This window comes from Cyprinodon tularosa, unplaced genomic scaffold (genome assembly GCF_016077235.1).
Source record: "Cyprinodon tularosa strain WSP-4 unplaced genomic scaffold, ASM1607723v1 ctg30, whole genome shotgun sequence".
In the NCBI taxonomy this organism is placed as follows: domain Eukaryota; kingdom Metazoa; phylum Chordata; class Actinopteri; order Cyprinodontiformes; family Cyprinodontidae; genus Cyprinodon; species Cyprinodon tularosa.
This window is the reverse complement of record NW_024039008.1, coordinates 1,337,330-1,364,405: the sequence shown is the minus strand read 5'-3', so window position 1 is coordinate 1,364,405 and position 27,076 is coordinate 1,337,330. Positions and strand designations below refer to the sequence as shown.

Genomic DNA, 27,076 nt, shown 5'->3' with positions numbered 1-27,076 from the left:
TTCCACAGATATGATTTTGTCAGCTGCCATCATTTATCCTCTGCTTGTAGAGGAACCACGGAGCTTCTCCTGATGCAGCATCTTGGTATGCTTTATGACTATAATTCTTCTTCTCATCTAACAGCAACTTATGAGTGCCCTGGAGACCAAAGAGAAGGATCTGCATAAACTTCAGACTAAAGCAAAAACACTTTTGAAAAAAGCCCACCCTGCCTCTGATAAGATTGAGGTCTGGAGATGACACTTATTTTGAAATTGACAACATTTTTTGCATCTATACAGCAATAAATTGTATTTAAAATGTTAAAATATATTTTCTGCCAGGCTTACATGGACACTTTGCAGACTCAGTGGAGCTGGCTTCTTCAAATTACAATGTGCATTGAAACTCACCTGAAGGAGAACGCAGCTTACTGCCAGGTAAATCAGACATGTTCCACTGCTGCGGCACCTTTAAACTTACTGTCTTGGAGTAAGTGAAGACTGTACAGTTTTAGTCACTGCTGACCTCTGTGATCAGTGATGATTCAGCTGCCTGAAATATAACATTTTCAACTAAAATACTGAAAGTAAATGCTTCATAAGGCAAATACTAATTGTTGTTAGTTTGTTAATATGGCTTAATGCATTTATGCAGAGAAATCAGTATCTATACTGTCAGATTGTTTTACCATGGTGGATCTTAGTCCTGGTAAACGCAAAAATCAAATTATAAATGAAGATGCACTTCACTGTTCCAGAAAACGTTTGGTATTTTCTTTCATTAAGGTTCTCTGTTACTTTTACTGCATAGTTGTAGATTTTTGGTATTTTTCTCTTCCTAAATATTTAGACATTGTTTTGCTTAGTGCAGCTAAATACTGTGCCCTGTTTTGTATCATCCTGTGTATGAACTGTATGAGAGTTCGCTTTAGAAAAGGCAATAATATGCAGTGTGATGTGTGTTAAAAATTCCTCGTTTTAATCCTACAACCATTCTTTTAAACACTGATCTATTCAGGATTGTAATATACTTAGGTTTTGTCTGTTCATTTCACTACAACCCATCTATGTTTCAAAAGTGTCACCTGACATCCATCAATTGACTCAGCAGATCACCATATTCCTAATGTGCTTAAGCTCAGGGCTATCAACAAGAAGAAGCTGCATTGTTCCCTTTGAGGGACATTCAATCTCTGCATCAAGCAGAGAATTTGAAGTTTCTTTGTGATTTTGTCTTTTGCTAGTTATGTGGGGGTGGACTGGTAGACAGACATATAGGTTATGACTTTGTTTAAAGCAATGTGGGCACTGCTCAGATGTGCTTTGTAGAGGAAAACTGTGTGATTTGCCAGCCCGGCTACAGCTCTTACATGTAGTTTAAGGGTGAAACATTTAATCGGATTCATCGTGATTGATCTATCATTGAGATAATCGCCAACTAATTCACTATTTGCAAAATATTCATCAGTTGCAGCCCTAAAGTACTGACAAAATCCATTTTTTTATCAAAAATATGATTCACTGGAGAGAAATTATAAAACGGGAAGTCCTCCTTTAGTTAGGCAAGGCTTGAACTATTTCATCAGCATCAGAAGGAGTTCTATTTGTGCATCTGATCAGGCTGCCTTATAGATGCCTTTCTTTGGAGGGTTTCTGGATCTGTACCACTGGGTTGACAGGTTGTGGTAGACCACCTTGCTGAAAAACACCATGACAGCAGCAATCCGCTTTATAATGAACAACAGCATTTTACTCTCATTACATAGCTTGGCTCCATGATGAACAACCGTGACGGCTCAGGGGTGATAAAAGAAGCCTGATTTTAAAGGAATAGTACACCCAAAACATGATTAGCCTTCATTTTCTACTCACCTCCATGCTGAACAACACTCTGGAGTACTTTTTTGATATCTCAAATGCATCTGGAGATCTGGGAGGCTTCTTGCTGTCTGCTGACATTCAAATAATGGAGGTCCATGGCGCCCGAGACAGAAAGGTCCATAAAAGTCCACAAAAACGTGTCAATATTCCTCCATACTGCTCGTCCAATGTAATCCAAGTGTCCTGAGTGGGTAGCATCCAGAATTTACTCGAAACGAAGTCATTTAGAATGTTTTTAGAGCATAAACAGTAGTGTATAGGATTTCCTAATAGCGCCCCCATGCGCGCTCACGATTCTACGGAAGCCGGCAGACCAAACCGGAAGAAAGTGCGCATTCAGCGTCTGGTCTGCCGATAATGCAAGCGTAGAAGAAGAAATGTGCTGTTTACCTGTGCAAAGAAAGAAACAACGAAAGAAAAATGTCTGAGGACTTCAGTGTTGAGGAAGAGCATGAGTTCTTTGCCGAGCTGAATGCGCTGGTTTGGTCTGCCGGCTTCCGTAGAATCGTGAGCGCGCATGGGGGCGCTATTAGGAAATCCTATACACTACTGTTTATGCTCTAAAAACATTCTAAATGACTTCGTTTCGAGTAAATTCTGGATGCTACCCACTCAGGACACTTGGATTACATTGGACGAGCAGTATGGAGGAATATTGACACGTTTTTGTGGACTTTTATGGACCTTTCTGTCTCGGGCGCCATGGACCTCCATTATTTGAATGTCAGCAGACAGCAAGAAGCCTCCCAGATCTCCAGATGCATTTGAGATATCAAAAAAGTACTCCAGAGTGTTGTTCAGCATGGAGGTGAGTAGAAAATGAAGGCTAATCATGTTTTGGGTGTACTATTCCTTTAAACCTCAAGTTGCTCCAGTTACTAAATAATATTACTGTTGTTAAAAATATATATATATATATATTTGAAATTAAGATTAAAAATGTAAAGATCACTATGAACCCATTTAATAAAAAAAAAGAAAAACATGACTGTTACATTATTTACAACAATAAAAAACAAAACTCAAAATTTTTTAAGTTTTGTTCTATGGCCAATAACAAAAACAACATTTTTCATTTCTGTGGCAAAACGGAATTTAGCTCCAAATCCTTGTTTTGCTATTTTACTTTTATCCTGGCAATGAAAATCTCAGTTGTGATTACTGATAATAAAAATCCTCTTTTGTTTTCTTTAATTTATTTATCATAGACTGTGTTTTCATGAAGCTTATCTAATGTTATTTTCTTTGATAGTTCTTCAGAGAGGCTAATGATACGCACAAAGCTTTGCAAAACCAACATGAGATAATCCGAAAGACATTCACTTGTAACAAGGACACTTCGATGGAGGATCTAAAGGAGCTCCTTAAAGGCCTGGAGGTGCGTATATTTTCTGTTGTATTTTTGTAAAAATAGAAAGAAAACGAAAGGATTTGCAGTTTACCATTTAGGAGATTAAAGAAATCTCATTGGAAAGGGAATTATCTAGTAGCTCAAAACTGATGTAAATGATTTGTAATTCTCTTTTTTTCTAGAGGGAAAAGGAGAATATCACAGACTTAAAGCGGCAGGTTCAACACCTGACTGCCAAGTCAAAGACGATTGTGAGGTTGAAACCTCGAAACCCGCAGGAAAAGAGCAGCAGTGGCATCATCGTCAAGGCTCTGACTGACTTTAAACAAGACCAGGTCACTTCTATAATATAGAATACACAAAAAAACAGGGGTTCTATGGACCAAAAGTTTAAATAACTGTCTTATTATTGTTATTAAGAATATATATTTTCTTTTGTCCCTGCAGAAGGTGATCCGAAAAGACAACGAGGCCATCCTGAAAGACAACAGTCAGCGCAGTAAATGGAGTGTAACCGGCCCGGGAGGGATCGATATGTTGATACCTTCTGTGTGTCTGATTGTACCGCCTCCTAATCCACTGAGCATCAGCCTCGCCAACAAGTAAGACAAGAACAATCTGCACCAACACAACATTTCCAACATAGTTTCACGAATTGTTCAGAGTTTACTGACGTATTTGTGTTTGGGAAGGAATGAGCAGTATTACGAGGCCATCATGTCCCTCTGGAATCAGCTGTACATCAATGTTAAGAGTCTCATTGCCTGGCACTATTGCCTCATGGATATCAATTACGTCAACTCTCTCACCGTCTCGATGGTAAGCTGTGGGAATATTTAATATTAAGTTAACAAAATGTTTTCATCTTCAACATGACATAGCGTAATAGTAACAAGACTAGGTTGCACTTGAAGTTGCATTAAAGGGAGTTTTTTTATGCTTTCTTTTTTTAGTTTGGTAGTCACTCTGTGTGCTTATTGTTTAGTTGTCCAAGATGCGTCCTGAGGAGTACCGTCAGATCATGAAGAAGCTGGAGACCCACTTTGAGGAATTCAAAATTATGAGCCATGGCTCGGAGATGTTTGCTGATGAGGACAAAAGGAGTATTGAGAACCAGGTTGCTGGAGCCCAGGCCCATTATGACAAACTGGTGGTGGAGCTGCCCACATATTGTGAGTGTTTTAGTAATTGTACATTGGAATCATTTTTTCTATTGCTAAAGTATCATATTTTAAGAAAACTAAACATATATTTAAGTTTGAAAATATATTATCTGAAAAATAGGAGCAGATTATATTCCTTTAATTCTAAAAGCTAAAAAAAAAAGTTTTGCTTCCCCACAGCTGGACATCAGGAGCAAATAGAGGTTCAACAAATTACTGAACATCAGGTTCAACCACAGGTGTACTTCATACAACAACAACCCCAGCAACACCAGGTACTGCTACTGCAACAAGAACAGCAGCAACACCAACTGATGCTACTACAGCAACAGCAACTACAGCAACAGCAACTACAGCAACAGCACTTACAGCAACAGCAACTACAGCAACAGCAAATACAGCAGCAGCAGCAACGAGAACAAGAGCAACAGCAGCAAGCGGCAGCAGAGGAGGAGGCCAGGAGGCTGGAGGAAGAGAGGCGTCAAGCAGAGCTTAAAAAGCAGGTTAAGAAAGAGACGGCTGAGAAGGAGCACACAATCAAGAGAGAAGTGGTGAAAGTGACCAAAACAGAACAAAAGAGGAAGACTTCTTCCTCCTCCTCCGCCTCTGCGTTTTCCTCATCATCTCAGCTCTTAGCTGAGCTGCATGCCCTCAGACTGAGAATGGATGCTGCTGAGGGTTCGCTCAGTCAGTATGTTCACGTTTGCTTCGGAGATGACGGGGCTCAAGACTGTGGTCTAAGGATCATTCAGCTAGAGGTACAAAAAAAACAACAACGTTATAGAAGTATATAAAATTCTAAAGCAGTCAACAAACCCCAAACATATGATTGAGCTCTTTTGTTTCCCACATACAACTAATCTTTTTTTGTTTGTTTGATTTAGTCGGTACAGGATGACGTTGACTCGATGCGTGATGCCTATATACGTTTAAGAGAGCGTATCTTGCAAGAGCTGGAGAACATGAATGATCAAGATAAAGCACAGTTCCTCCGCAGTGAAATTGGAGTGATCAACCAGAGACTGGGCAGTCTGGAGAGCAGCTCATCCGCATACGTACTAAGGTACTCAACAGAAGCACTCCTCAAAAATCATACTAATGTGAAAGCGGAGCTTTTCAGACAATAAATGAACATTTCCATTCCATACAGTATTTAACCTCTTAAAACCCACCGGGTCGCCGGCAACCAGGTTGAACTTAAGTGGGGGAAATAATTCAGAATGCATAAAATTCCACCGGTAAACTTTTTACCAGCAGGGGGAGCCATTGCGTGCAGCTCCAAGCTGACACCAAAAGTTCAAAACCCCACAGCTCTGGAACTGTTATAGCTAGGTCTGAGGTCTAGGTCTGAAATGTTCTGCATTTGTGCTTGAAACGATGTAGAACACATATAATACAACAAAACCTGATTTTCTCAAGAATGTCTTTAGTACTGCTGTTCAAAAAAGACCTATCATTTCCGAGAATTAAGAAACAACTTTTAGTCATGTTTGAACTGATGCAGGTTGGTCTGTGTTCTAGTCACTCAATTTTAATTTATATATTAGTAAACTAGAGGGTGTAAGCTTCAAATAATGTATTGCATATGTAATTTGGGCTTATAGTTCCTAAGTTATTTGTTTTTCCATTTGGGTATGTAAAATAGGCGAGGATTACCCAAAATGAGGTGGATGTTAAGAGGTTCAAATGTTAGAACACTGTTTCATAGAGTCGGCTTCCCTTAGTCTGAGTAGAAAGCAGGGTCCTGAGTTACGTGATTTAATTCTTTGATGTTCAGGGTTTTTCATTCAGTACAGGTAATGTCAATAAGGTAACTAAACTCTAATTTAGGTCCGTCCAGAGTTAACCTTAGACTTAGACAAGTTTTATACTAATTTTGTATACACAGAGTGTAAATAAAACAAAATTATGTTTAGTACAGCTTTTCAGATATTAAATAAACATTTCCATTACATAAAGTGCAGCAGTGATCAGATGTAAACAGTGTGGGAGAAAAAACATGGTGCAAAAAAAACAACAAACGCATTGATATGGAAGTTCAGAGCACTAATATATATGGTGTAAATATGCAGTATTTTTGGTTTGGTGTTATCAGTTTGATGCAGAGTTTGTGAAATGATTTATTTATTTCTTTTTTTATTTTATTTTTTTATTTACCATCAGAGTGAGTAAATAAAAAGCCCTCATCAATGGAAGGCAGAAAATATGATCCACTTAGCCTGTGCAGCAGGATAAGTTTATTTAACAAATCCTGTTAGGTAGTTCACAGAGTAACATGCAGTAGTGAATAGACTCAGGATAACAGCCATCTAGTTTTACAAAGCAGAAGATCCAGATATTTACCCCTGAACTTATTTTGAGTTCTTACTTCTTCTGCTTTCTAAAACATGGCCTCGAAAACACTCTTCCCACATTCATGACATTATTCAGATGATTAAGAAGAAACATATAGTAAGAAAAAAAAAATTGAGGAAGCAGATTTTTAAGACTTTGAATGATAAATTGTTTATAATTTGTGAGCCAACAAAGTACTTCTAAAGTAATATTTCTTTAACTGTTAAAAGATTTGTTGCAAACAGAATCTGTACTAAATTGATCAGGACTCCTTAAACAGTAATTTGACGTATTAATATACTCCCTGAGCAAATTATTTGAAGTGATAGCATTTTGTTAACATACCCAACATTTCATTATAATTTTAGCATCTGAGAAAAAACATAGCTAAGCTCTAACCAAGTAGATGATATTTTTAAACTGAAAACATTTTCTATAAAAAAATGCTAGAGTTTTCTACATTCAAGGTCAGTTTAACATTGAATCCAGATTTTTTTTTAATATCACTGACAAATATTACAGACTGAAAGGTCAATGTTTCAGAATTAAAAATTAATCAGTTATTGGATATCTGCTTTAACTCATAAAAACTAAATAAACGCATAATGTTGCATATAAATTTCAAGTGAACAAATAATATTGATGGAGGGCTACTCACAACTATAATAGGATAAAACTAAGTCACAGAAGTCATTTATATAAGTTAGATTTATTATGTTTTGTTAATATTCAGTATAATACTTGGTGTAGAGCCTGACTGCTGCAGCTACGTATATGATATAATGTTACTATAACTAAATGCACTTGAGTTTGAGATTTTAAAATACATAATTAACTTAAAGGAACATAACTTAGGTTGGATGGATTTTATAAAAAGGTTAAACACAAATATTAATCATAAAATATATTACATAAAATACATTCTTCTATATAGATAACGTGCATTGCATTTATTTTTTAAAATTTTATTAATGGTGATATTTCTCTTTTTTTACTCCGCAGGCTGCGGGCTATAAGGGACATGCTGGAGAGCATAGAGCGAGTTGAGGACATAGTTAAAGTTCATGAAGCCAGACTGACAGAAAAAGAGACCACTTCTCTTTCTCCAGCTGAAGTAATTGAATACATGGACTTCCTGAAGGTACTGTAAGCATTTCTATATATAATCCTATGATAAAATTATTGGTTCTATGCTGCACAATACAGCTTGTACTTTCACAGAACTTAGGGTTACACTCCTGAAATTGTTTCAGAAATGTTTCTGAAACTGTACCAGATGTTACTAGGTGTTTTCTGTAACTCTTCTACAACTTATTAGACACTTTCCTTAAGCTTCATGACATGACAATCTGAAAAGACTGGACCGATCTGCAGACATGGGCTCAGGTGTAAAATTCTAACCTTTAGGGCTCCGTATGAATAAACTGCATCACACAAAGTAGAAATGAAAACCAAGCATTAGCACAGACGGCAAACAAAGGAACCCAGTAAAAAATGAAAACACACTGATGGCTTAAATAGAGCACAGACCAGATGGAGACTATAAAGGAGATTAACAGGCAGAGGGAGAAACTCATGAAAGAAACTAACAGAATGTATCTAGTAATACGGAATAAATATGTGGAAAAACTAGAAAAGCACTCGGAGAGTGCACAAAAAATGCCTTAAACCTAAAGCTAAAACCTGCACATGATCTGGATCATTACACCAAATTTAGATGAATTGTTCCCTGGCATGAGACGCACCTATCAATAGTCTTTCATTAAAATCCGTCTATGATTTTTCAAGTTATCCTGTTCACAGGCAGACAAACAAACAAACTCTCCCACTAACATAACCTCCTTGTTTAGTGATTTCTATTGTAAAACTACCTTGTAGAAATACTTCCTCAAGTGACACACTAAAGACCTGAAAAGTGCATATATATATACTATAAGTGCAGGTAACGTACCTGCAAGTATTTTACTCAGTAACTGGAGTGAAAACTCCCCGTGAATTACTGAACCTGCCTGATGAAGTTCAAGAAAGTACCGTAATGATTCTGAAAACAAACCTCTTATTTCCAGGAAAGTAACCCCTTTATTTCTGTAAAAGTACTTGCTGTGTTATTTGACTGGGTCCTCTAATTCTTTAATTATAACTACTACTGCATGTTGCTGACAAAAGGTCCAGCACTTTGTAATTCTAACGTCCCTCATCTTGGTATGTTAACATGTAGAAAATGAAAGCAGAGCTGGGGCAAAGGAGAGATCTTCTGGCCTCCATGGAGTCAGAGCTGTCCAAAGCAAGCCACTGGAACAGTCAAATGAGCGGCTCCTTCCATAGATGTGACCTAATGCTTTCAAATTTCACTGAGAAGGTGGGCTTGCTGTCTGACCGCTGGAGACGGATCCAGGCACAGATTGACACCAGGTAGAACATGGTCCCTTCAGTTGACGCAGATAATCAAGCATCGATAAAGGATTTTGTTTTACAGATTTGGCATACCTGTTAATAGATTATGTTTTATTAATCTTGCTCAGGCTGCAAGATTTGCAGATGTATCTGCCTCAGTTGGAGCACTACAAGGAAACCAACACCTCTATCACCGAATGGATTGATGCAACACGTAGAAAACAGGACACCCTGCAAGCCACCAAGATAGAGAGCATCGAAGCACTACAAGATCACATTAACAACCAAAAGGTTCTCTGTTCATCCCTGCATTTCATTTTGTTTAAATGGTCTTGCAATAAGTGCTATCTTGAGATAATTTACATCCGTTTTGTCTATGCTTTATTGGTTTCTTAAGGCTCTGAACACAGAAATCAAGGCAAAGCGGGAGACGGTGGACAGTGTGCTGAGAGATAATGTGACATGTGTGAATACTATCAAGGTAAGCAAAGCGCGTCAGGTATATTTATGATTTAAGTCTGTTTTCTGGTCTTATGTCCATGTTTCTTGCAGGACTATGAAACAGACCTAAATTCTTACACCTCTGGGTTAGAAACACTGCTCAACATCCCCATCAAGAGGACAATGCTTAAATCACCGTCCATGGATCTTAACCAAGAGGTAGTTATTTAATAAGATTCAACTTCATTGTGAACAAAGAGATGTAAAAAAAGTGAATAATGTTATTTTCTGACAGTCCTAGTATGATTATAAATTTAACACATGCAGACAGTCTGTATAATTATTTATATATATAATTGCCTTTATATGTATAATATAGTGCTTATGTCTAAAAAGGGGTATGATGAAGTGCAACTAATTTCTTCCAACAATGTCACTTCTAATTTATTTCTTTGTTTCCAGGCTATACACCTTCAAACTCGTTACATGGAGCTACTTATTATTTCTGGCGACTACTACAAATTCCTTGGACAGTTGCTCAAAAACATGGAGGAGCTTAAGGTACTGAAGTAATTTTCTACAGTTATATTAGAGCTGGGGAAAATATCTGATTAACTTGATTAAAACTGTACAAAAAATAAACAAAATTATATATATATATATATATATATATATATATATATATATATATATATATATATATATATATATATATATATATATATATATATATATATATATATATATATGATTTATTTGTGCGTCTGTGTTAAATCTATGTTGAAGACCGTTACTTGATTGCAAATATGCAATGTCTAAAACTCCTTAGGAAACATAAATTCTTGAGTTTGAATATGAAAAAAGTAGGGTTAGGGACCGATTACTTACACAATTAATAACTGCATGCCTTATTTTAAAAATCCAAGAAGGTGCCTATTTAAAATGTTTTATGTGTAATTCATGCTCTATCCTATGTGCAGATACGCAACACACAGATCAATCTGCTCGAAGATGACCTTCGCCGTCTGAGAGAGGATATGCAAGAGCGAAATGCAGAAAACAAATCGCTGGAAGAGGCTGTAGCTCAATTCAAGTTGCAGCTTTCGCTGTCGCAGGAGCAGTTGTTATCACTTGAAGAGGTGAAGCAAACAACTGCGCTGCAGTGCAGCGCTACTAAGGACAGCCTAGACTCCACTCAGAGCCAGCTTGCTGATCTCAACAGTGAGGTGGATCGTCTCAAGTATCTACTTGCTGAAGAGAAAAGGAAGACAAAGCTGGCAGAAGAGCGCTACACTCAGCAGCAAGAGGAGTATCAGTCAGTGCTAGGAAAGAGGCAGAAAGAGCTGGAGTCGGTCAACTGGTCCAAGATAGAAGTGGACAAGAGCTTGAAAAATATGGAGCATGAGAATGAGCAGCTGCGGCGGCAGCTGACTGAAGAATCAACAAAGTTGATGGAACTTCAAAAAGAGATATCAAAGGTAAGGAGCCATTACAGTACGGAGATCAATAATTTAAAGCTCAGCTACGAATCTCAGATCCATATCAGTCGCACAGACATCCAGAGGCTTTCAGCTCAGAGGGACGAGGATACAGCTGAGCTCCAGATACAGTATGACAGGATGGAGGCAGAGAGGAGGAGTCTGGAAGACGAACTAAGGAGGCTTAGGACTATAAACAGTCTAACCGAGGAGCAGAAGAAGAGGGTAGAGGAGGAAGCTTGCTCTCAGCGGGCTATGCTCATAGAGGATGCGCACAAGAGAAGAGAAATGGAAAGTCAAATGGAGCAACTAATGAGACAGAGAGAGGAGGAAAGGAACCAGTACAGAGAGGAGTTGGATGAAGTATTGAAGACCCTACAGGAAAAGGATGACCAACTGGTTTATGCTACTCATAGTTTAGAGGAAGAGACACGCAGAAGGAAAATAGCAGAAGAGGGGCAAGTTGTGCTCGAGCAATCTTTAGCTAACCTACAGGTCAACCTAAGCAGCTCATCAATGACTGCAACACAGCTAAGGGATTGTGAAGAGGAGCTTCTTCAGGCACGTTTACAGCTGGAAAGAGAGAGCAAGGAGCGAAGCAGAGTTGAGCAAAACATGAACAGGTTGCAAGGACGCATCAAAGACCTGCAGGGAGTTAGAGATAGCCTCGAAGGTCAGGTTGAAAATCTGAGGAGAGCACATCAAGAAGAGGTGGGCATGAGGATGAAAGCTGAAGCAGAGCTAGAAAAGAGCACTGTCACTTTGAGAGATTATACGAGCACCATTGCTACCTTGAGACAGAGCCAAGAACAGGCCAGCACTTCAGAAAAGAGAGGTGAAGAAGAGCGCATTCGGCTAAAAGACGAGCTTGAGAAAATCTTGAGACAAAGCCAAAGCTGGTCTGACCAGAATACTCAGCTAAGTGCTGAGCTGAAAACCATAAAGCAACAACTTCTGCTGGAACAGAATCAAGTCAAGGAGGGAAACCTCAGAAATGAGGGTCTCTGCAAAACTATTGAAGAGAAGAGTAAGGCACTCAATGAGATTACTGCTGAAGCACAGAGACTTAAGGAGGTGATAGGAACACAGACCAAGAAACGACTGAGGATGGAGGAGGAGCTAAGGGCAGTGCAACAGGCTAAAGAAGAACTTTTGAAATCCAAAAATATAGCAGAAGAGAGGCAAGTTGTGCTTGAGCAATCTTTAGCTAACCTAGAGGTCAACCTGAGCAGTTCATCCATGGTTGCAACACAGCTAAGGGATTGTGAAGAGGAGCTTCTTCAGGCACGTTTACAGCTGGAAAGTGAGAGCAAGGAGCGAAGCAGAGTTGAGCAAAACTTGAACAGGTTGCAAGGACGCATCAAAGACCTTCAGGGTGTTAGAGATAGCCTCGAAGGTCAGGTTGAAAATCTGAGGAGAGCACATCAAGAAGAGGTGGGCATGAGGATGAAAGCTGAAGCAGAGCTAGAAAAGAGCACTGTCACTTTGAGAGATTATACGAGCACCATTGCTACCTTGAGACAGAGCCAAGAACAGGCCAGCACTTCAGAAAAGAGAGGTGAAGAAGAGCGCATTCGGCTAAAAGACGAGCTTGAGAAAGTCTTGAGACAAAGCCAAAGCTGGTCAGACCAGAGTACTCAGCTAAGTGCTGAGCTGAAAACCATAAAGCAACAACTTCTGCTGGAACAGAATCAAGTCAAGGAGGGAAACCTCAGAAATGAGGGTCTCTACAAAACTATTGAAGAGAAGAGTAAGGCACTCAATGAGATTACTGCTGAAGCACAGAGACTTAAGGAGGTGATAGGAACACAGACCAAGAAACGACTGAGGATGGAGGAGGAGCTAAGGGCAGTGCAACAGGCTAAAGAAGAACTTTTGAAATCCAAAAATATAGCAGAAGAGAGGCAAGTTGTGCTTGAGCAATCTTTAGCTAACCTAGAGGTCAACCTGAGCAGTTCATCCATGGTTGCAACACAGCTAAGGGATTGTGAAGAGGAGCTTCTTCAGGCACGTTTACAGCTGGAAAGTGAGAGCAAGGAGCGAAGCAGAGTTGAGCAAAACTTGAACAGGTTGCAAGGACGCATCAAAGACCTTCAGGGTGTTAGAGATAGCCTCGAAGGTCAGGTTGAAAATCTGAGGAGAGCACATCAAGAAGAGGTGGGCATGAGGATGAAAGCTGAAGCAGAGCTAGAAAAGAGCACTGTCACTTTGAGAGATTATACGAGCACCATTGCTACCTTGAGACAGAGCCAAGAACAGGCCAGCACTTCAGAAAAGAGAGGTGAAGAAGAGCGCATTCGGCTAAAAGACGAGCTTGAGAAAGTCTTGAGACAAAGCCAAAGCTGGTCAGACCAGAGTACTCAGCTAAGTGCTGAGCTGAAAACCATAAAGCAACAACTTCTGCTGGAACAGAATCAAGTCAAGGAGGGAAACCTCAGAAATGAGGGTCTCTACAAAACTATTGAAGAGAAGAGTAAGGCACTCAATGAGATTACTGCTGAAGCACAGAGACTTAAGGAGGTGATAGAAACACAGACCAAGGAACGACTGAGGATGGAGGAGGAGCTAAGGGCAGTGCGACAGGCTAAAGAAGAACTTTTGAAATCCCAAAAAGTTATAGACGATGAGCTGTCCTCACAAATTACTGCCCTGGAGCTACAATTGCAAGCCAGTGAGCGCAACAATGTGGAGCACCGCAGCCTGGTGTCAGAACTGTCCTCTGAGAGTAAGAAACTGAAGCTGGAGGCTGAGAAAATGCAAGAGCAGGTCACAGAGGTACATGGAAGCTCGCCTCCTTAGTCCTCCTCCATTAGCCTTATCTTTCTAAATTCTCCACTGAATTATATAATAGCTTTAGCCTTTGCTTGCATGCACAACCCCTTAAATTCGCTGCTAGACGCCATTTGAGCACATACCTCTGTGTGTGTTTAAATATATTGCATGTAATTTACTTGCATGCAACCTAAACGTATCTCTCTATGTCAATATTCATTCACCATTCTCCACATTGTACAAATATGCCTGCTTATGGTCTTTATTTCTGTTTTCTGAGTGATCAGTGCTTTCAGATCATCATTTTAGCCAGTTCTCCTCTTTGCCTCTGCTTCATTATTGTTGATCTCGTCATGTAATCCAATATTTTTTGCAAATCTGTAAAACAGCACTAATCAGACATATTGTTTGGCACACATCTGGTTTTGTGCTGTTTTGCAAATTTACAGAATAGTATTTCAATGGAAAAGCATTAACTAGTTCAGTTTAGTTTAGTCTTTATTTTACAGATTATGCTATATTTTTTATATTGCTGTCTAAGAAAAACTGCTAAGGATTTTTTAAAACACACATAGGTTTGCCTTTTTTATTTAACTGCATTATTTTCTGCTTTAGACTTTATTTTAAATGATAAAACCGCTGTAGTAATAGTGCTATGTCTCAAAAAGAAATAGAATTTCCATATGTGCGAGTCCCTTTACATTAACATTGTTAAAAAAAGTAACAAATTAACACAGATATAAATGTTCTTAAAATTATTATTATTAAGAAATAACTGCAAAACGCAAGAAATAACAGTTCTATGTTAAGCGCACTGAAATGGGTCTCCAGTATCAAATCACGATGTTCGATCCGGCTAATTAGTCAGTATTGGAGCTTATATCAGATTCAGGTACCGGATCAGTGTATGTCTATACGGAAGACAGTGGGATGTTATAGCTAGAGAAAGTTGTGTTGTTTTTGATGAGGGTAGCTGATGTGGGGTGGCAGTTGAAATTGCTTCAGTTTTGGAGCTGTATAGTTGCAGGAGGTTAGTTGAGGGGTGAAAAAACAAATTTTTACACTCAGCCATTCCAGTATCATTAACTCTTCGAAAGGGTTAGACTAATCTGCCTCTCCAAACAGAACTGTCATTAGCACCGAGAGTCAAAATCTGATCACCTTATTGTAGTTTACAACTGGCTGACAAGTGTTTATTTTAGATTATTTCCGAACAATTTAAAATATAATGGATACTTGAGTTGACTGGGGGAGTCAGATGGCTCATGACAGATTTCATAAATTTTACTGTATTTTCATATCCAAATCTTGCCAAAACTTGGCATGTTGATTTGGCCTGCGTGCATGGAGTTTTACATATGTTCTATAGTCGAGTTGTGTTTTAATCTCTTCCATTCAGAGTGTAAGCATGGGCAATAATGGCAAGGATGCCGTGGACTATGAAAGAGGTACAGTGTAGAGGTCCTAGACTAAGTCTATCAACATCTACATAGTTGCAGCATTTTGGAAGATGATAAACTAGAATCTTTTGAAACCTATACCTAGAATGTAAAAAATTGAGAATGCAGGGTTTGTATTTTGTGTATACTCGAGTGGTGTCTTCTCTTAAATCATTAAGTCATACCGTAGACTCGACTCTTTTTGTAACCCACATGCACCTCTTGGGGGTCATGTTATTTTGTTTACCTCAATTTAGCTGTCTGTGCATGCCTTATGTTCTATCATTAGTGTTGTGTGTTGATCGATAACAATCCACTGCATTTCATAAATTTTATCTTTAAGTTTGGAATCCTTTATGAGCCTTTTATTTAGAGATTTAGCTTAGTAAGTAAAAAATCCTCTGAAAAGGGTCAGGTACAGGAATAATACTTTGTAAAAGTAGATAAAGTAAAAAAAAATCAAAAACCCTAACCCTAGGAAAGCCTGGTTTCTTATAAGGAAAGCATATATCTAGTTTGTTTTTTCTGATTAAATTAAGCTGCTGGTTTGGACAACTATGTGTGCTGTTCTTGATGAGCCGTGTTGATGACACATCTGCTAGACTGATTTTATAAACAAAATGGACAGAATGAATGTTTTAAAAAGGCTTTAACATTTCCGAATTAACTAATGCTTATTTGTTCTTTTCTTTTTGTCTGCAGAAAAAAGTAACAATACAGTCCCTCCAGTCCCAGTACAACGAGATCGTAAGTGAGAGAGATATTCTGTTGCAGAAATTGCAGAGGTTGGAATTGGACAGAGAGCAAATGCAAAGACAAGAGGAAGAGCTGAACCGCATAAAACTTTCTTTAGAGGCCGAGTTCCGCACCAAGCAACGCTTACAAGAGGAGAATGAGAGGGTGAAGAGAGATTTAAATTATTGGAAAGATCAATGTGATGGCAAACAAAGTTTGATTAGACAGTTTGATACAGATAAGGATGTTCTTGAGAGGGAAAAGAAATCACTAAAGAGTGAAATAGAGAGGTTGATGAAAGAACTCAGAGAACTTGAGGTTACATATAAGAGTAAACTATCGCTCCTCCAAAAACAACTGCAAGACACGACGGCTGTGAGACAGACCATGGAAACTGAGCTAAAACGCACTAGAGAACCTCCAACCCTTAATGCTTCCTCTGTGGTATTTGATGGAGTCCGCAAGCCAGTCACTGCAAAGCAATTGCTTGACTGCAGAGTTTTAGACAAACCAACATATAACCAGCTTTTGACAGGACATAAGACTGTTCCAGAAGTTTCTGCTGAGAAAAAAGTTCCATTAAAAGGCACTGGGCCAATAGCTGGGGTAATAATCGAAAGTCCAAAAAGTCCAGGGTCTAGCAATAAGCCTCTTTGTAAACTGACATTTACTGAAGCCAAGAAAGAAAACATCCTTCCACCAGATAGCATTGAATTGCTTCTTGATGCACAAGCTGCCACAGGGCACATCATTGACCCAAGAACCAATCAAAAGCTAACAGTGGAAGAAGCCTATAATCAAGGAGTTGTTGATGAAGAAGACAGAGAAAGGTTACTTGCAGCAGAAGCTGCTGCAGTAGGATACAGTGGACCTGGCACAAACAAACCACTGTCAGTGTTTCAGGCAATGAAAAAGGGTATCATTGACAAAACCACAGCTCTGCGTCTGCTACAAGCCCAGGAGTCTGTTGGTGGAATATTGGATCCTGTACTAAGTGTATTTCTACCTAGAGACACTGCCACAGAGCGTGATCTTGTTGATGATAACACATGTTCTGCTCTAAATCAGAGGCCGGATCTCTATCTAGACCCAGAAACTGAGAAAGGTGTGACCTATATGGCAATGAAACGGAAATGTAAAATAGAGCCACATACAGGTCTTCTTCTTCTCCCTGTTCCTGAAAAAGTGGATCCCTCTAACCTTGTATTTGATGGTGTTCGAAAACCGGTCACTGCAAAGCATCTGCTTGATTGTCGTGTTCTTGACAAGCCAACATTTAAAGATCTAGAATATCGAAAGAGAACTGTACCTGAGGTGTCTGAAGACATAATCGTTAACTTAAAGGGAACTGGACCCATAGCTGGTGTTATAGTAAACGGTCGGCGTAAAATGTCTTTAACCGAGGCAAAAAAGCAAATGCTACTGACAGATGAATGTGCAGATTTGCTTCTAGAAGCTCAGGCTGCCACAGGTCACATAATTGACCCAAAGGCCAACAAAAAGTTGACTGTAGAAGAGGCTTGTGCAAAAGGGATAGTGGACATAAATGACCTAGATAGATTACTTGCTTCAGAAGCTGCAGCAACTGGCTATAGAGATCCTAGTGTATCGAAGCCAATCTCAGTGTTTGAGGCTATGAAGAAGGGACTTGTAGAAGATATAAATGGTTTACGACTGCTGCAGGCTCAAGAGTCAGTTGGAGGAATCCTAGACCCTGGTCTTAGTGTATTCCTACCGAGAGACACAGCTATTAAGCGCAGACTTATAGATAAAAATATGTGTCAGACTCTAGACCAGATACCTGAAGATTATATTGACCCAGAAACAGAGGAACCCATCAGCTATCAAGCACTGAAGAAAAGTTGTAAAATAGAGGCCCATACAGGTCTGTTACTTTTACCTGTCACTGAAAAGTTGGACCCTTCTAAACTGATCTTTGATGGTGTGAGAAAGCCTGTTTCAGCAAAGGACTTATTTGATTGTGGGGTCATTGACAAACCAACTTTAAGCAAACTAGTGAAGGGGGACAAAACTGTAGCTGAGGTTTCGGTAGATAAAAAGATCTTTCTAAAAGGAACAGGATCAATCGCTGGTATTACAACAGGATCCTTGGGAAATTTTACTTTTTCAGAGGCCAAGAAACAGATGCTTATTCCCTCAGAGAGTGCAGATTTGCTCCTGGAAGCACAGGCAGCCACAGGTCACATCATAGATCCAATTTCCAATCAGAAACTGACAGTAGAAGAGGCCTGTGCAAGAGGATTGGTGGACAGACAAGATCAAGATAAACTCTTAGCAGCAGAAGCTGCTGCTGTTGGATATAAAGATCCTCATACAGGCAAACCTTTATCCGTATTTGAGGCATTAAAAAAAGGATTAATTGACAAGAAGACCGGCCTACGTTTCCTTCAGGCCCAAGAATGTGCAGGGGGTGTTCTTGATCCAAACCTCAGTGTTTTCCTGCCTAAAGACACAGCCATGAAGCGAAACCTATTGGATGAAGATCTCAGCCGTGCCCTCAACCAGAATCCTGATTGTTACCTTGATCCAGACACAGAGCGGGATGTAAGCTATGGTGCTTTAAAGAAAAAATGCAAAACAGAGCCTCACACTGGTCTGATGCTTCTGCCACTTTCTGAGAGGAAGGATCCATCCAAACTGATATTTGATGGTGTCCGCAAGCCAGTCTCTGCTAAACAATTGTTGGAATGTAGTGTCCTCGACAAACCAACATTTAACAAGTTACTCAAAGGGGAGAAAACTGTCCCAGAAGTTTCTGCAGATAAAAAAGTATTTCTAAAAGGAACAGGATCCATTGCTGGTGTCACAGTGGGATCATTAGGAAAAATGACCATATCCGAGGCCAAGAAACAGATGCATATGCCCTCCGAGATTGCAGATTTGCTCCTGGAAGCACAGGCAGCCACAGGTCACATCATTGATCCAATTTCCAATCAGAAACTGACAGTAGAAGAGGCCTGTGCAAGGGGATTGGTGGACAGACAAGACCGAGATAAACTCTTAGCAGCAGAAGCTGCTGCTGTTGGATATAAGGATCCTCATACAGGCAAACCTTTATCCGTATTTGAGGCTTTAAAAAGGGCATTAATTGACAAAAAGACCGGCCTACGTTTCCTTCAGGCCCAAGAATGTGCAGGGGGTGTTCTTGATCCAAACCTCAGTGTTTTCCTGCCTAAAGACACAGCCATGAAGCGAAACCTATTGGATGAAGATCTCAGCCGTGCCCTCAACCAGAATCCTGATTGTTACCTTGATCCAGACACAGAGCGGGATGTAAGCTATGGTGCTTTAAAGAAAAAATGCAAAACAGAGCCTCACACTGGTCTGATGCTTCTGCCACTTGCTGAGAGGAAGGATCCATCCAAACTGATATTTGATGGTGTCCGCAAGCCAGTCTCTGCTAAACAATTGTTGGAATGTGGTGTCCTTGACAAACCAACATTTAACAAGTTACTCAAAGGGGAAAAAACTGTCCCAGAAGTTTCTGCAGATAAAAAAGTATTTCTAAAAGGAACAGGATCCATTGCTGGTGTCACAGTGGGATCCTTAGGAAAAATGACCATATCAGAGGCCAAGAAACAGATGCATATGCCCTCCGAGATTGCAGATTTGCTCCTGGAAGCACAGGCAGCCACAGGTCACATCATTGATCCAATTTCCAATCAGAAACTGACAGTAGAAGAGGCCTGTGCAAGGGGATTGGTGGACAGACAAGACCGAGATAAACTCTTAGCAGCAGAAGCTGCTGCTGTTGGATATAAGGATCCTCATACAGGCATACCGTTATCCGTATTTGAGGCTTTAAAAAAGGGATTAATTGACAAAAAGACTGGCCTACGTTTCCTTCAGGCCCAAGAATGTGCAGGGGGTGTTCTTGATCCAAACCTCAGTGTTTTCCTGCCTAAAGAAACAGCCATGAAGCGAAACCTATTGGATGAAGATCTCAGCCGTGCCCTAAACCAGAATCCTGATTGTTACCTTGATCCAGACACAGAGCGTGATGCAAGCTATGGTGCTTTAAAGAAAAAATGCAAAACAGAGCCTCACACTGGTCTGATGCTTCTGCCAGTCACTGAGAGGAAGGATCCATCCAAACTAATATTTGACGGCGTCCGCAAGCCAGTCTCGGCTCAACAATTGTTGGAATGTGGTGTCCTCGACAAACCCACATTTAACAAGTTACTCAAAGGGGAGAAAACTGTCCCAGAAGTTTCTGCAGATAAAAAAGGATTTCTAAAAGGAACAGGATCCATTGCTGGTGTCACAGTGGGATCCTTAGGAAAAATGACCATATCAGAGGCCAAGAAACAGATGCTTATGCCCTCAGAGAGTGCAGATTTGCTCCTGGAAGCACAGGCAGCCACAGGTCACATCATTGATCCAATTTCCAATCAGAAACTGACAGTAGAAGAGGCCTGTGCAAGGGGATTGGTGGACAGACAAGACCGAGATAAACTCTTAGCAGCAGAAGCTGCTGCTGTTGGATATAAGGATCCTCGCACCAGACAACCTTTGTCAGTGTTTGATGCTCTAAAGAAAGGATTAATTGACAAAAAGACTGCAGTACGTTTGCTGCAGGCTCAGGAATCTGCAGGGGGTGTTCTTGATCCATACCTGAGTGTTTTCCTGCCTAAAGACACAGCCATGAAGCAAAACTTATTGGATGAAGATCTCTGCCGTGCCCTCAACCAGAATCCTGATTGTTACCTCGATCCAGACACAGAGCGTGATGCCAGCTATGGTGCTTTAAAGAAAAAATGCAAAACAGACCCTCACACAGGTCTGATGTTTCTGCCACTTGCTGAGAGGAAGGATCCAACCAAACTGATATTTGATGGTGTCCGCAAGCCAGTTTCTGCTCAGCAATTGTTGGAATGTGGTGTCCTCGACAAACCAACATTTGACAAGTTACTCAAAGGGGAGAAAACTGTCCCAGAAGTTTCTGCAGATAAAAAAGTATTTCTAAAAGGAACAGGATCCATTGCTGGTGTGACAGTGGGATCCGTAGGAAAAATGACCATATCAGAGGCCAAAAAGCAGATGTTTATTCCCTCAGAGAGTGCAGATTTGCTCCTGGAAGCACAAGCAGCCACAGGTCACATCATCGATCCAATTTCCAATCAGAAACTGACAGTAGAAGAGGCCTGTGCAAGGGGATTGGTGGACAGACAAGATCGAGATAAACTCTTAGCAGCAGAAGCTGCTGCTGTTGGATATAAGGATCCTCGCACCAGACAACCTTTGTCAGTGTTTGATGCTCTAAAGAAAGGATTAATTGACAAAAAGACTGCAGTACGTTTCCTTCAGGCTCAGGAATCTGCAGGGGGTATTCTTGATCCAAACGTCAGTGTTTTCCTGCCTAAAGACACAGCCATGAAGCGAAACCTATTGGATGAAGATCTCTGCCGGGCCCTCAACCAGAATCCTGATTGTTACCTCGATCCAGACACAGAGCGTGATGCCAGCTATGGTGCTTTAAAGAAAAAATGTCAAACAGACCCTCACACTGGTCTGATGCTTCTGCCAGTCGCTGAGAGGAAGGATCCATCCAAACTGATATTTGATGGTGTCTGCAAGCCAGTCTCTGCTCAGCAATTGCTGGAATGGGGTGTTCTCGACAAACCAACATTTAACAAGTTACTCAAAGGGGAGAAAACTGTCCCAGAAGTTTCTGCAGATAAAAAAGTATTTCTAAAAGGAACAGGATCCATTGCTGGTGTGACAGTGGGATCCGTAGGAAAAATGACCATATCAGAGGCCAAAAAGCAGATGCTTATTCCCTCAGAGAGTGCAGATTTGCTCCTGGAAGCACAAGCAGCCACAGGTCACATCATCGATCCAATTTCCAATCAGAAACTGACAGTAGAAGAGGCCTGTGCAAGGGGATTGGTGGACAGACAAGATCGGGATAAACTCTTAGCAGCAGAAGCTGCTGCTGTTGGATATAAGGATCCTCGCACCAGACAACCTTTGTCAGTGTTTGATGCTCTAAAGAAAGGATTAATTGACAAAAAGACTGCAGTACGTTTCCTTCAGGCTCAGGAATCTGCAGGGGGTATTCTTGATCCAAACCTCAGTGTTTTCCTGCCTAAAGACACAGCCATGAAGCGAAACCTATTGGATGAACATCTCTGCCGTGCCCTCAACCAGAATCCTGATTGTTACCTCGATCCAGACACAGAGCGTGATGCCAGCTATGGTGCTTTAAAGAAAAAATGTCAAACAGACCCTCACACTGGTCTGATGCTTCTGCCACTTGGTGAGAGAAAGGATCCATCCAAACTGATATTTGATGGCGTCCGCAAGCCAGTCTCTGCTCAGCAATTGTTGGAATGTGGTGTCCTCGACCAATCAACGTTCAAAAAATTGATCAAAGGAGAAAAAACTGTTACAGAGGTATCTCAAGATAAGAAGGTGAATCTAAAGGGGACTGGGGCTATTGCTGGTGTTTTTTCTAGCCTCAGAGGTAATATTTCCTTGACTGAAGCTAAGAAACAGAGGATCATATCAGAAGACAGTGCTGATTTACTTTTGGAAGCCCAGGCTGCTACAGGCCATATTGTTGACCCTAAAACTGAACAGAAATTGACTGTAGAGGTGGCATGTATTAAAGGAGTGGTGGATTTCAAAGACCAAGCTAGACTCTTAGCAGCTGAATATGCTGCTGTTGGTTATAAAGATCAATATTCAGGAAGGTTAATTCCAGTGTTTGAAGCCATGAAAAAAGGAGTCATTGATGAAACAACTGGGTTACGCCTCTTACAGGCACAGGATTCAGTTGGAGGAATTCTAGACCCCACTCTTAGTGTTTTTCTACCAAAAGACACAGCTATCAAGCGCAACCTTTTAGATGACAAAGTCATTCGTGCTTTAAATCAAAATCCTGCTTGTTATCTTGACCCAGAAAGTGAAAAAAACATAAGCTATGGGGCTTTGAAGGCAAAATGCAATACAAATACTCATACTGGCCTGCATATTTTGCCAGTATCTGAGAAGTTTGACCCCTCCAACTTATTATTTGATGGCATACAAAAGACAGTCACAGCACAACAGCTTCTAGATTGTGGAGTTCTGGACAAAAAAACATTTGGCCAGCTAATACAAGGGAAGAAAACTGTCTCAGATGTTTCTGTTGATATTAAGATCTTTTTAAAGGGGACAGGCTCAATTGCTGGTGTTGCTGCTGGGCCTCTTGGAAAAATGTCCTTCACAGAGGCAAAGAAAGAGAAAATAATGTCTTCTGAAAGTGCCAATATGCTTCTTTTGGCCCAGGGAGCCACGGGTCACATTATTGACCCTAGATCAAATAAGAAACTTACAGTAAAAGAAGCATGTGCCAAAGGACTTGTAGACAAAGAAGATGAGCCAATGTTGTTTGCAGCCGAAGCCGCTGCTATTGGGTATCGAGATCCAGGCACTGCCACATTTTTGTCAGCCGGCCAAGCCATGAGAAAGGGAATAATTGATAAAAAGACTGCACTACGCATCCTTCAGGCTCAAGAATCTGTTGGTGGAATTTTGGACCCTAGCCTTGGTGTCTTTCTTCCCAAAGACATTGCAAGGAAACGAAACCTTATTGATGACGACTTGCATCAGACATTGAATCAGTCTCCTGAGTGTTATCTTGATCCAAATACCCAACAACCAACTACATATGTATCACTGAAGAAAAAATGCAAATCTGATCCCAGCACTGGTCTTCTGCTTCTCCCTAAACCTGAACAGCAGATAACTATAAGGGGACTTAGAAATGAGGTGTCTGTCATTGATCTGGTTGACGCAAACCTGCTAAACAAATCAGATGTGGACCAGCTGAATGCAGGTAAACTTACAGGCCAAGATATCGAGGACCGCTTGCGGTCGTATCTGGGAGGTTCCAATTGCATAGCAGGTGTTTACGATGAAGCCAGTGATAAAGTGCTTTCAATCTATCAGGCTATGAAAAATGACATTTTGCGTCGTGGCACCACTCTAGAACTGCTTGAAGCCCAAGCTGCATCCGGTTTTATGATTGATCCTGTCAAAAATCTTTTTCTGACTGTTGCAGAAGCCTCTAAAACAGGACTTTTTGGGCCGGAATTTAAGGACAAACTTCTTTCAGCAGAAAAGGCTGTAACAGGTTACAAAATACCCGGAACTGAACAGATAGTATCCCTTTTTCAAGCCATAGAAAATGGTCTAGTGGAGAGGGGTCATGGCATTCGTCTATTAGAGGCCCAGATTGCCAGTGGAGGCATCATTGATCCCCAACACAGTCACCGCATTGATGTGGATGTTGCCTACAAGAGAGGGTACTTCAATGAGGAAATGAACAAGATACTGACTGATGAGAGTGATGATACTAAAGGTTTTTTTGACCCCAACACACAAGAAAACCTAACCTATCTGGAACTCAAAAAACGCTGTATCTTAGATAAGAATACTGGGCTTGTCCTGTTACCAATCATAGACAAGAAGAAGAAGAAGAACGAGTCAAGCCAAAAGAATACTGTAAGAAAGAGGAGAGTAATAATTGTGGATCCAGAGACAGATAAAGAGATGACTGTACGTGAAGCGTACAACAAGGGGTACATCGACTATGATACCTACCTGGAGCTGTCAGAGCAGGAGTGTGAGTGGGAAGAGATCGCCATCACAGCTGCAGATGGTTCCATACGGTTTGTTATCACTGACAAATCAACTGGAAGACAGTTTGACATCAACGATTTGCTTGAAAAAAAAGTAATTGATCAATCTGTTGTGGAACAATATCGCTCAAATGCTATCACCATCGCTCAGTTTGCAGATATCATTAGTAACAAGACCAAACATGAGACATCATCTGTAACATCGTCGTTATCATCCTCCTCATCATCAAATTTGACCCAAGAACAACCGGGCAGATCATCAGTTACATCATCATTACAGATGTCAACTTCTGGAACATCAGCATCTTTTAGCTCATCTTTAGAAGCAACATCATTTCCATCGTCTTCCTCCTCCTTTACTTCAACTCAAGTATCGAGACCACTATCTCCTACCTTTACTAAAACAACTACAACAAAAATCACAACCATAGAAAAAAGCTCCTCATCCACCACGGTTTTTGAAGAAATGCCAGACTCTCTAAAGCAGGTATCCAGTGTATCTGTCACTCTGCTACCTCCTCTAGAAGCAGTTGGTGGTGTGGAACCTGTAGGGGCCATTTTTGACACAGAGACGTTAGAGAAGGTTTCTATCACCGAGGCTTTTAATCGGGGTCTACTAGATTCTATCACAGCCCAGAGATTGCTTGAGGCACAGGCTTGCACTGGAGGCATTGTCAATCCCTCAAATGGAAAGAGGGTCAGCATCCAAGAGGCTTCCCGCATGGGTATAATAACTAATGATATGGCCACTAAACTCAAGCCTGCCCAGAAAGCCTTTTTTGGTTATGAGGATATGAAGATGAATAGGAAGTTGTCAGCTGCTCAGGCCATGAAGGAAATGTGGCTGCCTTACGAAGCAGGCCAGAGATTTTTGGAGTTCCAGGTTGCAACAGGTGGGCTTTATGACCCAGAAAAAGGCTGTAGAAGAAGCATCGAGGATGCCAGGAAAATGGGCTGGCTAGATGTAAGAGGAGCACAAAAGCTCCAGGACATCCAACAACATACAAAAAATCTAACCTGTCCTAAAAGCAAACTCAAAATTTCGTACAAAGAAGTGCTTGATAACTGTCTAGTTGAGGAGGGCACTGGGGTTAAAATGCTTCAGGCATCATCTGTATCTTCTAGAGGTATCAGCAGTCCATATAATATTGCTTCAGCCCCAGGATCCAAGACAGGGTCCAGGAGTGGCTCACAGAGGGGATCACGCAGAAACAGTTTGGACCTGGGGCGCTCTTCGACACAGTACTTAACTAGCTTCACCAGCTTTTCCTCCACCAGATAAATCCAGAAAAGGCAAAGTCTTTCACATGCATCTACTTTCTCTTGTTTTGTTTTTTTTGTGTGTGTTTTTTTGTAATTGTTTTTTTTTTTTTTTTTTTTTCAAATTGGCAGTAGTTTTAAATATTGTTTGGGAATTTACACGCATTTTCTTTGTGTTCAGAAAAAAGTCCTACAATTTAGCTCTGCTATTACTCTTCTCTAAGTGTTTTAAATAAAACAAACATGAAGAAAATATACAAAATAGTTGTGTAACAATAAACAAAAGTATTACCAACAGACATCTTAAAGTTTGTAAAGAAAGATTTTGGTAAATTTTTTAGAATATTTCTTCATTTTATTGCTTAATTTGTGTTTGCATGCTGGATTTTAAAATGATTAATTTTCCAAAGTTTGATAGTATGCCATTTTCTTTTCAGTCTCAATATTTTTATAACCACCTTTTCTCTCATGAAAATTCAAAATCCTATGTTTTCACAAGAATATGTACTAAAATGGGTGAAAGTATTGGTGTTATTTTCTTTTTTTAACTGAACAAGTTGCCTTAAATGGTTGTCTTCCGATTAGCACAATATATCCTGTTCAACTTGTTTTCATCATTTAATAATTCACAAATTATTAAATTTACTCTGGTAAATTTGAAACCAACTTTGTATACTGTCATTTTTAAACTAGATTAAAAGACATATGCAATTCCTCATCATTTTTATTAGCACATCCATAGCTGGTTACCAGAAGTAAGCAATCAAAACCCAAACCTACTGCATGATCTAAACCAGAGGTTCCCAAAGTGGCCAGCATGCCCCCTGGGGTGGGGGTGCTCAGGGTCATTGCAGGGGGTTGGTAAAAAATTAACTGAATACATGACCAATTTTAAGGCATAGTTAAAAAAAAAAATATGGGGATTTTAACATTTGTAAAATGAGCATTTAAACTGAAAATAACACTTTAAAAGTGACTCAAGTGAGTCTTGAGATTTAAAGGACACTGTAGTTTATAGTTTATGAGCAATATGGGTTACTGATGTTTAACTTTTCTTTGTTGAAAAGATGGTCAGATGGTGGTGTGGAAACTTTATTTAAAATAAAAGGCAACCCACCCAAAAAAGTTTGTGAAGCACTGACATAAAGTAAAAGTAAAGCAAAAGAAGGAAACATGTGACAGACAATTATTCTACAAA

General features: G+C 40.1%; 1 protein-coding gene across 1 annotated transcript in view; it reads left to right on the top strand.

The window, feature by feature from the left end:
- The window catches only part of LOC119787744 (desmoplakin-like), a 33,453-nt gene extending 6,909 nt beyond the window's left edge, over window positions 1-26,544 (top strand). The window contains exons 8-24 of the mRNA XM_038291777.1: window positions 125-229; window positions 325-420; window positions 3,116-3,241; window positions 3,397-3,549; window positions 3,662-3,816; window positions 3,907-4,033; window positions 4,200-4,386; window positions 4,558-5,135; window positions 5,262-5,440; window positions 7,714-7,852; window positions 8,930-9,123; window positions 9,234-9,396; window positions 9,503-9,586; window positions 9,658-9,765; window positions 10,009-10,107; window positions 10,527-11,024; window positions 15,938-26,544. Coding sequence (XP_038147705.1) covers window positions 125-229; window positions 325-420; window positions 3,116-3,241; window positions 3,397-3,549; window positions 3,662-3,816; window positions 3,907-4,033; window positions 4,200-4,386; window positions 4,558-5,135; window positions 5,262-5,440; window positions 7,714-7,852; window positions 8,930-9,123; window positions 9,234-9,396; window positions 9,503-9,586; window positions 9,658-9,765; window positions 10,009-10,107; window positions 10,527-11,024; window positions 15,938-25,900 — 12,954 coding nt within the window. The 3' untranslated portion in view covers window positions 25,901-26,544. The remainder of the gene's footprint in view (window positions 1-124; window positions 230-324; window positions 421-3,115; window positions 3,242-3,396; window positions 3,550-3,661; window positions 3,817-3,906; window positions 4,034-4,199; window positions 4,387-4,557; window positions 5,136-5,261; window positions 5,441-7,713; window positions 7,853-8,929; window positions 9,124-9,233; window positions 9,397-9,502; window positions 9,587-9,657; window positions 9,766-10,008; window positions 10,108-10,526; window positions 11,025-15,937) is intronic.
- Window positions 26,545-27,076: the final 532 nt, after the last annotated feature.